Source organism: Antechinus flavipes, chromosome 1 (genome assembly GCF_016432865.1).
Source record: "Antechinus flavipes isolate AdamAnt ecotype Samford, QLD, Australia chromosome 1, AdamAnt_v2, whole genome shotgun sequence".
Classification (NCBI taxonomy): Eukaryota; Metazoa; Chordata; class Mammalia; order Dasyuromorphia; family Dasyuridae; genus Antechinus; species Antechinus flavipes.
In genome coordinates this window covers 627,540,970-627,554,755 of record NC_067398.1, presented here as the reverse complement: position 1 = coordinate 627,554,755, position 13,786 = coordinate 627,540,970, and the positions used below count along the sequence as shown (strand labels likewise).

Here is a 13,786-nt window from a genome sequence, read left to right as displayed (position 1 = left end):
AAGTTGTACTTTGGTTTGTGCAAAATGGTGGTTTTTATCATTTTAGTAACTGCACAAATAACTTGATTGAGAATTCAGAAACCAGTCTCTCTATCTGGGATATTTCTATCCAACACACATGATCCAACACTCCCACCAAAAACAAAACAAAACAAAACAAAAAACTTAAATAACTCAAGCTATCGCAAACAACATTAATTAATCAAGTACTATTACATCTAAGGCACTGTTTTAGCTTCAATTGATCCTTAGAAAGCATAGGATATAGGACCTTCATTTTTAAGACATGTCATAGTGTGTATACCCCTTCATCTTTTCTTTCCTATTTTCTTTTTCCCTTTTTATATGTTATCTTCCTCCTTGAGACCAGAGTCCCTTAAACTTTTTCCACTAAGGATTCCTTTTAACTGAGAAAATTTTACATTACTCTGGCTATCTAGATATATAAAGCAGATATACAAATCAAAGATTTACTGATAATAGATCATAATTTTGCAAAAAAAAAAAAAAAATCCCCTAACATTCAGTTAAAGGATCCCATATAAAGTTGCAACCCACACTTTAAGGAGCTTTGCTTTAGACTTTAAGCTCCTTGAGATCACTGGGTGCTTAGTGCAGTGACTGGCACTTAGAGAACATTTAATAAATGGACTAGCACTCTCATGTTTTGTTTTAAAGGATTAGATGAAGAATGTTGCTAAAATTTATACTGCTTGAAGATTTAAAATAAATTCTAGATATTATCATTCATTAATCATTCTTTCATTCATTCATTAATCATATCATTTCATTAATCAATCAGTCTTCATAAGACTTTGTCCTAAAGCTGGTTGATTTTTTTTTCCTAAATACATTTGGAAACAAACTTGAGTTCTGGCTTTATGTTGGGACAGAATGTGAAGTAAGAAGAGTAAGTGTTGGTTTCAAAATCTTGTGTATTACTCCCTAGCCTCCCATTCTTCTCAGACTAATGGAATTTGCTGGGGATTAGGTCAGAGAGGTCTCTGCCTCCCTCTTTCAAATATGAACAAATCACAGTTCTTCCAAAGGCTAATACCAGTCATTTTCAGAGCCAAATGAATGGGTCAGTAAAGGAAAATTAGAGAATGGGCTCTGTAATGTTTCAGAAAATTTGGTCAGGGATTTTTGCTTTCCCTGAAATACTGACATGATTTCTCTTCACTGTGATTTTCTTTTAGATGCTGCCATAAGCAGAATAATAGAGGAAAAAAAACAAAAAAACAACAGTCCTTTCTAGTCCTGAGATCCTGTCTACTTTCAAACCTTTAATATCATTTTTTTTAAGTCTACTAAAAGACCCACTGGAACTAAAACTGATTGGTTGATTGGAATCTGTAGTGTAGCAGATTAGGAGTCAGGACACCTGGAACAAGTTACAAATCTGATGTCTATTATCTATGTGAATGTGGTTAAGCCATTTAACCTTTAGAAACCTTCCTCTATAAAATAACTCAATACTACTCATACTCTCTACCTTACAAAGTTGTTATGAAAAAGTGCTTTTTAAATCTTAAAGTAAAGTGGCAATTCAATCCAATTCAATAGTTATAACTATTATTGATCAATTCTCTTCTTATGAACTACTCTTAGTCCTTCAATAGATGCCCTTACTGTCTCTCTAGCTCTTATCTTTGGATACCTTATCCAGCATCTCCTGTTTCCTGTAGCTAAATGAATAGGCCAAGGACAGTTTATCAAGGTCTTGAGTGTCAGGAATTAGGAGAAAATGAATAAAGAAAAGGGGAATATCATTCTACCTTATGGGCATTTGTGGCTGCTCTTTAAAAATAGAACTATGATTAAAGAATGAAGCCCATCTACAGCAAATGAACTATGGATCTGAACTGGAAGAAGAGAAAATACATACTAAAAAGACAGGTCAGGTTAGGAGAACAATATCTTCAGTCCCAAAATCTAGAGCCAAGAGAACAGAAAGACTGGGTTTTGGAATAGCAATGTAGGTGTAGTAAATCCATCCTACATCAAGAATTTAAGATTCTGGGAGGACTAGTGAGATGACCATTTGTCTAATACTACCTGATTCTTTTTACTGGACACATTTGTATTTCCCCATTCCTGCCACATTTGGAGTCTCCCAAGTCTCTTTCTAAAACAGTAGCTCTATTTGATCAAGGATTCATATTCCAAAACCCTCACCAGAAATCCTGGCAGCTACTTAAGTTTAGTTGAGCTTGAGTGGAAGTGGCTCGAAGTAAATCAAAGATATAATCTGCCCTAGTATACTTGAGGTAGATTGAAGACAGAGATTATAGGAGTTGAATAAACTGAGAATCTAGGAGACTGGACTGAACAAAATTGGGAAGAAAAAACCTTAATTGTATTGGACGCAGAGTTAATAAATGCTAGCCACAAGGATCCAGATTGGTTTATATTTAATAAGAAAAGAAGTGATTGCTGACTGATACTTGTGGTGATAAGAAGGACTGAATGTGATGGTGGGGAACAAGGATTTTGTTAACTCCTTGTTAATTCCTCTAATCTCCTGCTTCAAGGAATATAAGGGAATGAGTAGACAGCCTTGTAAAAGAGTGCTAAGAAATGTGGTGTCTTCAGAAAAAAAAATCCTAGGTTGCAGCAGACCTTAGAAAATACAAGTAATCTAAAAGGAAGAGATCTAATACCATAGGTTTACACTTAAGGAAGGGACCTTAAAGACTATCTAGTGCAACTTTTTCATTTAACTATGAGAAAGTTGAGATCCAGAGAAGTGAAGTTGAAGGCCCAAGATCACACAAATAATATGGTCAGTAAACATTTATTAAGCACCTTCTATATGCCAAGCACAAAATAAATAAACAGCAGAGCCAGCATTAGAACTTAAGTCTTCTGACTCTAAATGCATTGATCTTTCCACTGATCTACAATCAAAAACAGTTGTTAGAGGATGTAGTAGAAATGAAATGAAATCTTGAGAAGAAATGTAGGAAGGATGTGGCTAAGTTTTCTATAGAGTGAAGCAAGAGGTAAGACTGTAGAGTCTGGCCAGATCAGGACAAAGGAGAAAGTTGGAGAAAAATCCATCCTAACTTATGATGGCACTTGAGGAAATGACCATGATAGGTATTTGGCTACAGACTCAAGAGTGGTAGCCTAGATCTGGGAAAAGAAATAGATAGAGAGGATAAGGGGTAAAAATTTCAATCCAATTTTCCCATTTATCAGTATATGGAGCACAGACATTTTTCCTGTTCCAGTTCCAGATCTACATCTTCCTTATTCTATGAATAAGGGCCTTGACCTTACATACCTTAGTACTCCGGTCATCTTGTCAGCATTGAATGATATTTCTTGAGAGTTTCACAAGAATGGTTGAAATCAAAGAAAAGCATGATACTGGACTGAACTGAGTTATTCTATAGATTTCTAGAGCCCTCTGAGCTGTATATGAATACAGCATCTGGGCAAAAGATATCCCAAAGACAATAGGGTCTTATGAAGTTTATATTTCATCCTCAAAAACAACCCCAAAGCACTGACAAAATGAAGATTAGTATATTGCAATCATTCTCTGACTATTAATAAGTCAAGTCCTACCTTACATATTTTAAATTAAACTCCCCAAGCTGCTCTAAATGTAAATTGCTAGCAATTGCAAGTTTGTCTCTTCTCTGACTTATATTAACTCTCTAGGTTCTGCACTGAGTACTATTCCTGGTTTTTGAGAAATGCAACCTACATCTGTCAGAGAGTGACAAGGATGGCTCATTCCCACAGTAAGTACACTACCTATTGACACTTACTGTATTTACTTTAGTTAAAGTTACTTTAGCTACAACAAATATCATTATCAAGAAAGGCTTTGTATAACACAACTCCCATAAAATCAGACTTGACCTGATTATGAATAATGCTTAATAGTTAAGATAGTATGCAAGTCTTAGAGTCAGGAAAACATAAGTTGAAATCATACCTTAGATATATATCGCCTAAGTGATTCTGGGCATATCATTCAACTTTTTCTTGTACTGAGTTTCTCCTCTACAAAATGGGAAGATAATTCACAAGGTTGTTCTGAAGGGCATATAAGATAACAGGGAAAGAAAACTATAGATTAATTTTCCTAACGAATATTGATGCAAAAATTTAAATAAAATATTAGCAAGGAGATTCCAATAATGTATCACAAAGATCATTCTCTAGGACCAGGTGGAATTTATATCCATATTAAGAGATATTTCATATTAAGAGATCAAAGAAAAAGAAAAAAAAAAGGTTTATATGTGCAAAAATATTTAAAGCAAGTGTTTTGTGGTGGCAAAGAATTGGAAATTAAGAGAATATCCATCAGTTGGGGAGTATCTGAACAAGTTGTGACAAGTTGTGATATATGATTGTGATGGAATACTATGTCTAATAAAAATTGATCAACAGGAATAGCTCAGAAAAACTTGGGGAAGACTTATATGAACTGATGCAAAATGAAGTAAACAGAACTAGAACATCATTGTACATCTGTGTGATGATCAATTCTGAATGGTTTAGCTATTCTGATCAACTGAATGATCCTAGACAATTTTGAAGAATTTATACTTTTTTAAAACTTTATTTATCTTTTTGATTTTTTTTAGGTTTGTGTTTTATTTTCAATATGTCTAAAATGAAAACATTTTTGCATGATTTCACACATATGATCTGTATCAAGTTAGTTGCCTTCTCAGGGAAGGAGGGAGAGAATTTGGAACTTAATTTTTTTAAAATAATGTTTAAAATTTACATATAATTGAAAAACATTTAATGAAATAAATAAAAAATATTGGAGCATGAGGGAAAGGAATACTCTAACAAAAAAGAAAAAGGAAATAATCAGAAAGATTGCCTACTCCTACTTTTATGAAAATTATGAATTATTGCAGAGATCTGCTCATATTATTACATCATTATCATCATCATCATCATCATCATCATATAGAAATTGAACCTGTGATTTCATTAACATAGGGAATAAATGAGCAGCTTCTTTCTGACTTGGTGTTTTAGAGAGTTTCTTAGAGCATTGAGAAGATAAGGGATTTGCTCAGATTACATAGCTAATAGATGTGAAAAACTCAATTTGAATCTAAGTATTCTTGGGACCAAGGACAGCTCTATTCACTGTACTACAGTTTCTCTCATAATGATAATAATAAGAGCTACCTTTTGTGTAGCGTTTTAAGGTTTGCTTAACCTTATATCTCATATGTACAATATATCACTTAAATGAGATCTTATTAAATTGTAACTAAATTGAATAACCTGGGAGCAAAAGATTCTTTACCGAAGAAAAACAAGAGACTGAATAATTATACAAAGAATCATGCATTGGGTAGGGAGTTCCACTAAAGAACCTCTTCCAATTTCAAGAGTCTATGATTCCAGGATTCTTCAAACTCCACTTAATTTAATCCTTCAAGAAACATCTGAAATAAAATTCATTTGAAAGAAAGAAATTAAAAAGTCTGGAAAGATAAAGGGTCTTGCCCAAGATCATATAGCACATACAGCATATATGCAGAGACATAGGAGCAGGAAGTAGTTCTTGTGTGACTCCCAGGCCAAATTTCTTTCCTGTTCTGAATATTATCAGTACTTGATAATATGTTTGGTATGTAGTAGGTGCTTAATAAATTCTTGTTGATTTGTCTTGACCATCTCCCAATTAAAGTAGGAATCAGTAGTCATCAAACTGAAAACATATCCAGTAGAGCGGATACCTTGATGTAATAAGGGAAGCAGTATAATCAAGGAGTAGCAAAATCCTATTTCAGTTTGAAAGCTGATAACTTTGGGATGATGATCCTCTGTCTGAGTGGTCACTGACTATCCAGCTCTGAGTCCAAGTTAGAGACATGCTCCCTCTCCACAAATTCCAGAAAGCCTTGGGGTGTGTACCCAGAGAGAAAACGACTAAGAAATAAGCAGAAACAACGGGACTCAGACAACAGGAACAGAGCAGGATCTCAGTTCCAACTTGTAGCCTGATCTGAAAACCACAGAGAAATAACCAGGGCAGAAATCCAGACCAAAGGAGAGTCTGCAGTTTTGTGGCCCTGATCCCGTAAAGCTTCCCCAGTGACTGAGAGTGTGTCTTCAGACAGGAGCAAGGAATGGTCTATATGGTATTTGATGCCCAACAACTCCAGGAAAAATGCCAGGAGCAGCATAGAGTCTGTACACAACATTTGTCGATCCAAGAAAGTCCTTTCTCAAATTAAACTGCCAAGAACTCCAACTCTACTGCAGAGAGCACGACTCCATTTGGGCTGGCCACATTATTCAAATGCCAAATGTACCCTTGCCAAAAAAATTATTTTATGGAGAACTCACACAGGGCAAGAGCTCACAAGATGGTCAGAAAAAAAAATGATATAAAATTCTCTCAAGATCTCTCTTAAGAACTTTAGAATTGATTGTATGATTTGGGAGACTCTGGCACAGGACTGCCCAGCATGGTATACCCTCATCAGAGAAGGGGCTGAGCTCTATGAGCAAAGCAGAATTGAAGTAGGTCAGAGGAAATGCAAGACTCACAAAGTTAGAGAATCTACCCCAAATATTCATAAACACTAATAATATTGGTCCAGTAAGTCACAGTCAGACACATTATAACTCGACTCTAACCTAGTGATGTCACTTTAGTTCTCCTCAAGAACAGCTAAGCTTGGAGCTTCTTAGGACTACCAGGGCTCTTGGCTTAGCTCTATATATGACCCAATGGAGTGTGCTTTATCCAAAGGGGGTGCTGATCATCCCCATGATATTAGAACCTTAAGCACAGATTCATAATTAAAATTAAGGATTCAGATCTAGAAGAATTCCATCCTTTAAGCCCTCTAGTCCAACACCTTCATTTTATAGATGGGAAATTAAAGATCAGAGGGGAGAACAATTGGCCAAGCAATTTAATTGAGAAGTAAATAGTTGATGTAAATAGATTGTGTGCTGGATGTGGGGTCAGCTAGCACTTAGTTTAAATCTTACCTCTGACATTTAATATTTATGTAACCAGAGGCAGGGGACTTAACTTCTCAAGATTTCAGTTTCCTCACCTGTAAGTAAAAGGAGGCAACAATAGTACCCATCTTCTGGGGCTGAAGTAGAGATCAAATAAGGAGATACACACACACATTTGCATGTATGTATATTGTTCTTCAAACTTACATAAATGGAAGTTATCATTTTTAGTGGCAGGACCTGAACTAGTTCAGCTTACCTTCAATTATATATATATATATATATATATCCTCTTCCATAATCCCACAATGCCTCAGTATATGATGGATGAAGCACATTAAGTTGGCATTGTTCCCAGAATCACTTCAGTCAGACACACTGCATTTCCTTCTACTTGTTCCGTACTGGTGATTTTTTTCCCCTCCTCTTCTCTTTCAGCCTTAAAGCAAAAATGTCTTTCAAATATCTGCACATCTGTCTGAGGCCCCAAGGGAACCACTGAAGCAGAGCTATGAATTCATTCCACCTCCTTGGCTGCTTTCCTTACTCTACAGTTCCAGCAAGATCACCAAGAACTGATGTTTTTGTTGCTGTTGTTTTTTAATCAGCCCTTTGTTCTCTCTTGCAGGTGTGTTTGGTGCTAGGCCACTATAGACAGGGAGCCCAGAGATTATTTTAAAAACACACACACACACACACACAAAATAGTTGTCCAACGTATTTCATGTTAATAAACCCATCAGTTTTAGTTTTGTGGTCATCTCAGGCCCAGGCAGACCAATTGGGCACAGAAGGCAAATATCAAAATGCCTAAGGTGACCCCACCTCTATATTAGAAACTGGTGTCTCACAATATCTCAAGACATAAAGATTTGCTGATAGGACAGAAATGCGTTGCCAGGTTCTCTAAAATCGTCTGTCAGAGATTTCTCCTTTGTTTTCATGTTATAGTTAAGGAGGTAAATCCCAAAGAAAATGGCACTGATCTTGGTCTAGTGCTCTAGTTAAGATAAAATGTGTTTGAGAAAATATGTTTCCCCTCATCTTGACAGAGAGGGATTACCAGGAACAGAATGCTACAAGTATTGTCAAATGGAATGATCATCGAAGTTGTTGATTTTAATTTGTTTAATTGGTAATTCCAATTTGTTCTCTCCCTCCTTTCCTCCCTTTTCCCCTTCCTCCATTTCCCACCCCATTCTCTCTCTCTCTCTCTCTCTCTCTCTCTCTCTCTCTCTCTCTCACTCTCTTTCTCTCTCTTTCACACACACACACACACACACACACACACACACACACAGTTACTAGCATCCTCTCTCACAAAAGTACCTTTTTTTAGTTTTATATCTTCATCCATCCCATTTCCAATTAATATATCTCTTTCTCTCCACCTTTCTAGTTCATCTTTATATGTTATCTTCTTCCATTAAAATGATAGGAAGGGCGTTTTCTTTCTATGGGGAAGACTATCTTGTTCACATGTATTTGTGTCTCCAACACTTAACATTTAAATGGCACATCATAAATGTTCTATCTAGCAATCTATCTATCTAAATAACAGAGAGATACAGAGATAGACAGGCATATGCATAGGCGAACAGATAGAAAAAAAGAAATGAAGATAGATAGGTAGGTAGATGGGTAGATGGGTAGATAAAGATAGATAGATGGATATATGGTAAATATATAGATTTTATTCAGTTGTTTCAGTCATAGATAGATACACAAATACCTGTCTGACTCTGGGCAAATAACTTAAGTTTCCATTGCCCTAGACAGCTGTCTACAACTATAAAGGGCATAGAAGCTGCCTGCCTGTATTGATAGAAAGGACTTTATTATCCAGGAGTTATATATATATCCATAAAAGTACAAGACCTCTATCTCTGTATATATAAACATATATGAACATATTGTTCCCTCTGTTGGAATATGAGCTGCTTGAAGGCTGTTTCAGCTTTATCTTTGTATCCCCAGTAGTTAGTATAGTGCCTGGCATATGGTAAATATAAATAAATGCTTGTTGACTGACTGTTTAATTCTGGTATGAATTAAAGTATATCTGGAAATGATGGATATAAAAGCAAAAGTCATTAATGAAATTTTTTTAAACTGAAGGGGGGAATAAAAGAAAAAAATAAAATGAAGGATAAAGTCTGCCTCTCCTTGTCCAATGTCTGATATATTTTTAGTTATCTTTTTGGTCATGTCTGATTCTCTGTGACCCTATTTGGAGTTTCCTTAGCAAAGAAAATGGTTTGCTGCTTCCTTCTCCAGATTCATGCATAGTAGGACCTTAATAAATGCTTATTATCTTGATGCTACATTGCCTTAAACCTAGAATCAAACATTAATCAACATATTTCTGAATATTTTGCTTTTCCATGGCAAAACCATTTCAAGCATGGGAAGGGATCACAAAGCCAGCTTTAATTAAAAAAAAAAAAAAAAAAAAACTTAAATAGTCAAGGCAAACCCAGGAATTATGTGTTTATTTGTATGTGTGAGCATGAGTGTGTACTCATACACATGCATGTGTGTGAAGATAACAGATGTCATCCCAAGAATCAAAAATTTCAGGAATGGAAAGGATATTAAAAAAACTATTCCTTTGTCCAACCCCATACTCAATGCATGGATCCTCTCTACTATATCCCTAGTCAATAGATGGTCATGTCTCTTTGGGACAGAGGGGACACCCCTCTAGAAATAGGAAACACAGATTCACCTCATGGTTCTTTTCCTGCTGGGTAACATGAACTCAAAACTTTTGCCTTCAAAGGAATTGAATTTTAATTCCCTGTAACTTCTAGGAAATGTCACTTTACCTTCACCTGGATGGTCAAGTACATTTCATAGATCTTTTGATCTATAAGGGAACCCATTTTTTTTATCATATTAAATTTTTTTGACAAAAATCTTCAAGTAAGGTAGTTATTCCCCTTCTAGAAGAGCATTGCTTAAGAGACATTGCTACTAAACATTAGAGCAGGAAAAAGAACCCATGTCTCCAATTCTCTGACAAGTTAGGGAAAACCTGGCACATACAGTCACACAAGTCATACAAGTCACTGATTCTGACTTCTTAATTTTACATATAAGGAAGTCAAGATTGAGAGAAATGAAAGGATTTGCCCAAATTATACAACTTTTGAGTAGAAGAGAGGAATTCAAACCCAGGTTTTTTGACTCAAAAGTCAGTGGCCTTTTATTTTATCTTTGATGCTCTCATCAATATATTCCCAGATCCTCAACCACTTTTTTCTGTGAGAGACAAAGCCAAATTTTCTACCAACAGAACAACCTAAGGTAAAGGCAAAGTTTATTTTTTTTCATCCTGTTATTGCTCCTAAACAAAATTCCCAGGTTCATGTAAAAATACTGACCCACAGAGAGACCTAGCAACAATTTGGTATAGCAGAAATAGCAATAGATTTGAAATCAGAAGCAATAGATTCAAATCCTAACTATTAATCCATTAGCAAGTAAGGTACATTACCTCTTCTGGATGTCTGTTTCTTCAGGTATAAAATTAGCAAGATTGAACCAAATAATCTCATTGTCTTTAGTACTCATTGATTTGAGAATGGGTTAATAATGGTACATTGAAGTATAATGCTGTGCCATGAGAAACAACAATTATGATGCACTTTGAGAAATATGGGAAGACTTACATGAACTAATGCAGAACGAAGTAAGTAGAATCAAGAAAATATTCACACAATAACTTCAATTATGTAAACAGAAAGACAAATAAAATACAACAGGAATTTTGTATATTGACCAATCTGACCTAAGAGAGGAAATGAAAACATAGAAATGAGAATGTGAATCTTTCTTTCTTCATTGCAGATATAGGAGAATATACACACATATATACATATATGTATGTATGTATGTATGTATTTTAGAAAGGCTCATTGCAGAGAGGAGGAGGAAGAAGGCTATATTTGGAAATTAAGATGATAGACTAATAAAAAGTATCCATCCATATTGTTGCCATATCAACATTTCTAAATAGATAGATAGATAATTTATATATATATGTATATATATACATATACACACATATATATATATAAAACACATGTAAATATGTGTATCTATCTGTATGTATATCAATCTCTAACCAAATCTCTATTCCTCATCTGTAAAATGGGCATAACAATATTCTTACTTCACAAAGTGACTGCAAGAACCAAATGAGATCATTTCCCTAAAGCTCTTTGTAAACATAAAAACCTTTATATAAAGATTATTTTTAATTATTTATTTTAAAAGCTATTCTTTCTACTTTAGTATTATAGATAAGAGAGTTGTATTTTTCCAGTTACATTTTTTCCTGACAACTCATCTCTCACTTTGTGTAATTTTTATGTTTTATTAAAAATGGATTATAAGCCAGACATTGTGTTCCACATTTGTAATTATTCCTACTAGAAAGGCTAAGATTGATCTATCACTTGAATTGAAGAGTTCTGAACTACAGGAGGACTAAATCTATTGAGTGTTATACTTCATCTGCCATCAAGATGGTGTCAATATTTTTCCAGAAAAAGGTATTCCAACAGGCTATCTAAGGAGAAGCAAATGAAACAGGGCAAAGTTCCCAGACATATGTGTGGTGGGTTGGTCCTATGAGTAGTTATTTTATTTCTAGCTTTTACTTCTACTGGACGAAATTGGAAGACCTAGCCTCAAAAAAAAGTGAAGAATAGGAGATTATAAAAGGTGGTGAAATTTGTTAATATACCTGGAATTAGGTATATATAACAAAAACATCTTGTATTCTTTGTTCATTCATTTTTCCTTTGAAAAAAACTAGAGAATTTGGAAAGGATTTGTGTGCTTTTAATTTTTTTTTCTATTTGATTTCCTATTTTTTTGGCTATAATTATAAGTTGATTTATACATTTTGTAATGGAAGTTGCACCACACAGAATATTCATGGAAAAGGGTCTATAGGAGCCATCTTGTCAAGTGTGAGTTGAAGCTCCTGGAGACTTCCAAAGACTGCAGGGATGTATGTGACTCTATCCTAAACCCATTTAATTATTACTAAACAGGAAAAGTGCTGACTCAATAGATCTTTTCACTCGATCTCACTACTCCTTAGACTATCTGGAGCTTCAATGGGGAGAAAGAAATAGTCTTCTTTACATTAGCATCATAGTGACTGCTCTTAATTAAAGGCTAGAGCAAGAGCTCAGCAAGTGAGCTGGCTAAAGTGTGGTGGGAATCCTCTACTTTCCCTACAGTGATGATTTTTTTTTTTGCACTGAATAGTATTTTATTATTTTCTAATTACATGTAAAGATAGTTTTTAACATTCACTTCTGTAAGATTTTGAACACTTTTGTACATACAAAACAGTGTGGGAAACTGGGGAATGTGTAGCTAATATCTCAGTCACTAATACAGGTAGACAATGTATGACTTATCACCCAGGAGAAGTAGTAGTATCAGATTTACTCATACAGAATCCTAGTAAGCAACCTGGTGATAATCACCCAGATTCTGACTCCAGACCACAAAATCCAAGAATATACTGGACAGCAGCTGTAACAGCTGATCAACCTATGCTCACAATCTATATAAATGGCCTACCATTAGAAGGATTGGTAGACACAGGACAGGTGCAGATTGTACAGTCATTAGAGGTGCCAATTGGCCCAGTCACTGGCCAAAGATAAAAACACATGTCTAGCATAGGAGGATCAATAGCAGCTGAAGTTAGTGCTGCCCCTAAGAGATAGACTTTTGAAGGCAAAATAGGAGTTTTTATTCCTTTTATAGTTGAAAAAATCCTCATCAATCTGTGGGGAAGAGACGTTTTATAGCAATTAGGGTTAAAAATGAGTACTTCAGTTTTTTAAGCAGGATTGCTGTTGAAGGCCTACCAACACTTTCACCTGTTCCTATCCAATGGAAAACTAATACACCAGTGTGAATAGAACAGTGGCCCTTAGGTAGTGATAAAATTCATGCCTTATTAGATATAGTACAGGAGCAACTTGACAAGAATACTTACAACCTTCTCTAAATCCTTGGAATTCCCCAGTGTTTGTTGTAAATAAGAAATCTGGGAAATGGAGGATGTTGACTGATTTAAGAAATGTGAATGAACAGATGGAAACTATAGGAACTCTTCAGCCTAGACTTCCATCTCCTACTCAATTGCCTAGAGAATGGCCTCTTTGGGTCATAGATATTAAGGATTGTTTCTATTCTATCCCTCTGGATAAGGAGGATATAAAAAGATTTGCCTTTTCAGTGCCCAGCGTTAACTTAGCTGAGCCTGATAAAAGATATGAATGGACAGTTTTGCCACAGAGAATGAAAAACAGCCCCACTTTGGGTACCAAATGTGATGACCGCATATTTTAAAATCAGCCGGAGTCAGGAATTCAGGTTAAGGGAAAATCTTCAATCTTTATTCTTTTTGAAGTGAAGGGGGATTAGCAATGTGAGCTGTAGCAGGAACCAGCCAGCATTCTCTTCCGCCTCTCTATCTGCCCCTCTGCCTTCACCCACCAAAAACGTCATTTCCTATACAACACATCAGGACTTGCACAAAGAGTGGGCAGGGCCATTCTTTTTCCAAGCATATATATTAATAAAGTATGGTCCAATTACTATTTATCCTCACGTGCTTGGGACCTCAGTGCATCAACTTGAGCTTCAGCCCATTACAGAGCACCCAACTTTTTTTTCCTCACTCCCTTCTCTTTTTCCCTCCCAAGATAGCCAGCAATCTGATATAAGTTATACATGTATAATCATGTTAGACATATTTCCATATTAGTCATTTTGT

The 13,786-nt window shown here is 35.3% G+C and overlaps 1 protein-coding gene across 1 annotated transcript in view; it reads left to right on the top strand.

Moving 5' to 3' along the window:
- HHLA1 (HERV-H LTR-associating 1) overlaps positions 1 to 7,663 on the top strand; it is a 56,861-nt gene extending 49,198 nt beyond the window's left edge. Inside the window, exons 13-14 of the mRNA XM_051974793.1 lie at positions 3,673 to 3,755; positions 7,411 to 7,663. Coding sequence (XP_051830753.1) covers positions 3,673 to 3,755; positions 7,411 to 7,454 — 127 coding nt within the window. The 3' untranslated portion in view covers positions 7,455 to 7,663. The remainder of the gene's footprint in view (positions 1 to 3,672; positions 3,756 to 7,410) is intronic.
- Positions 7,664 to 13,786: the final 6,123 nt, after the last annotated feature.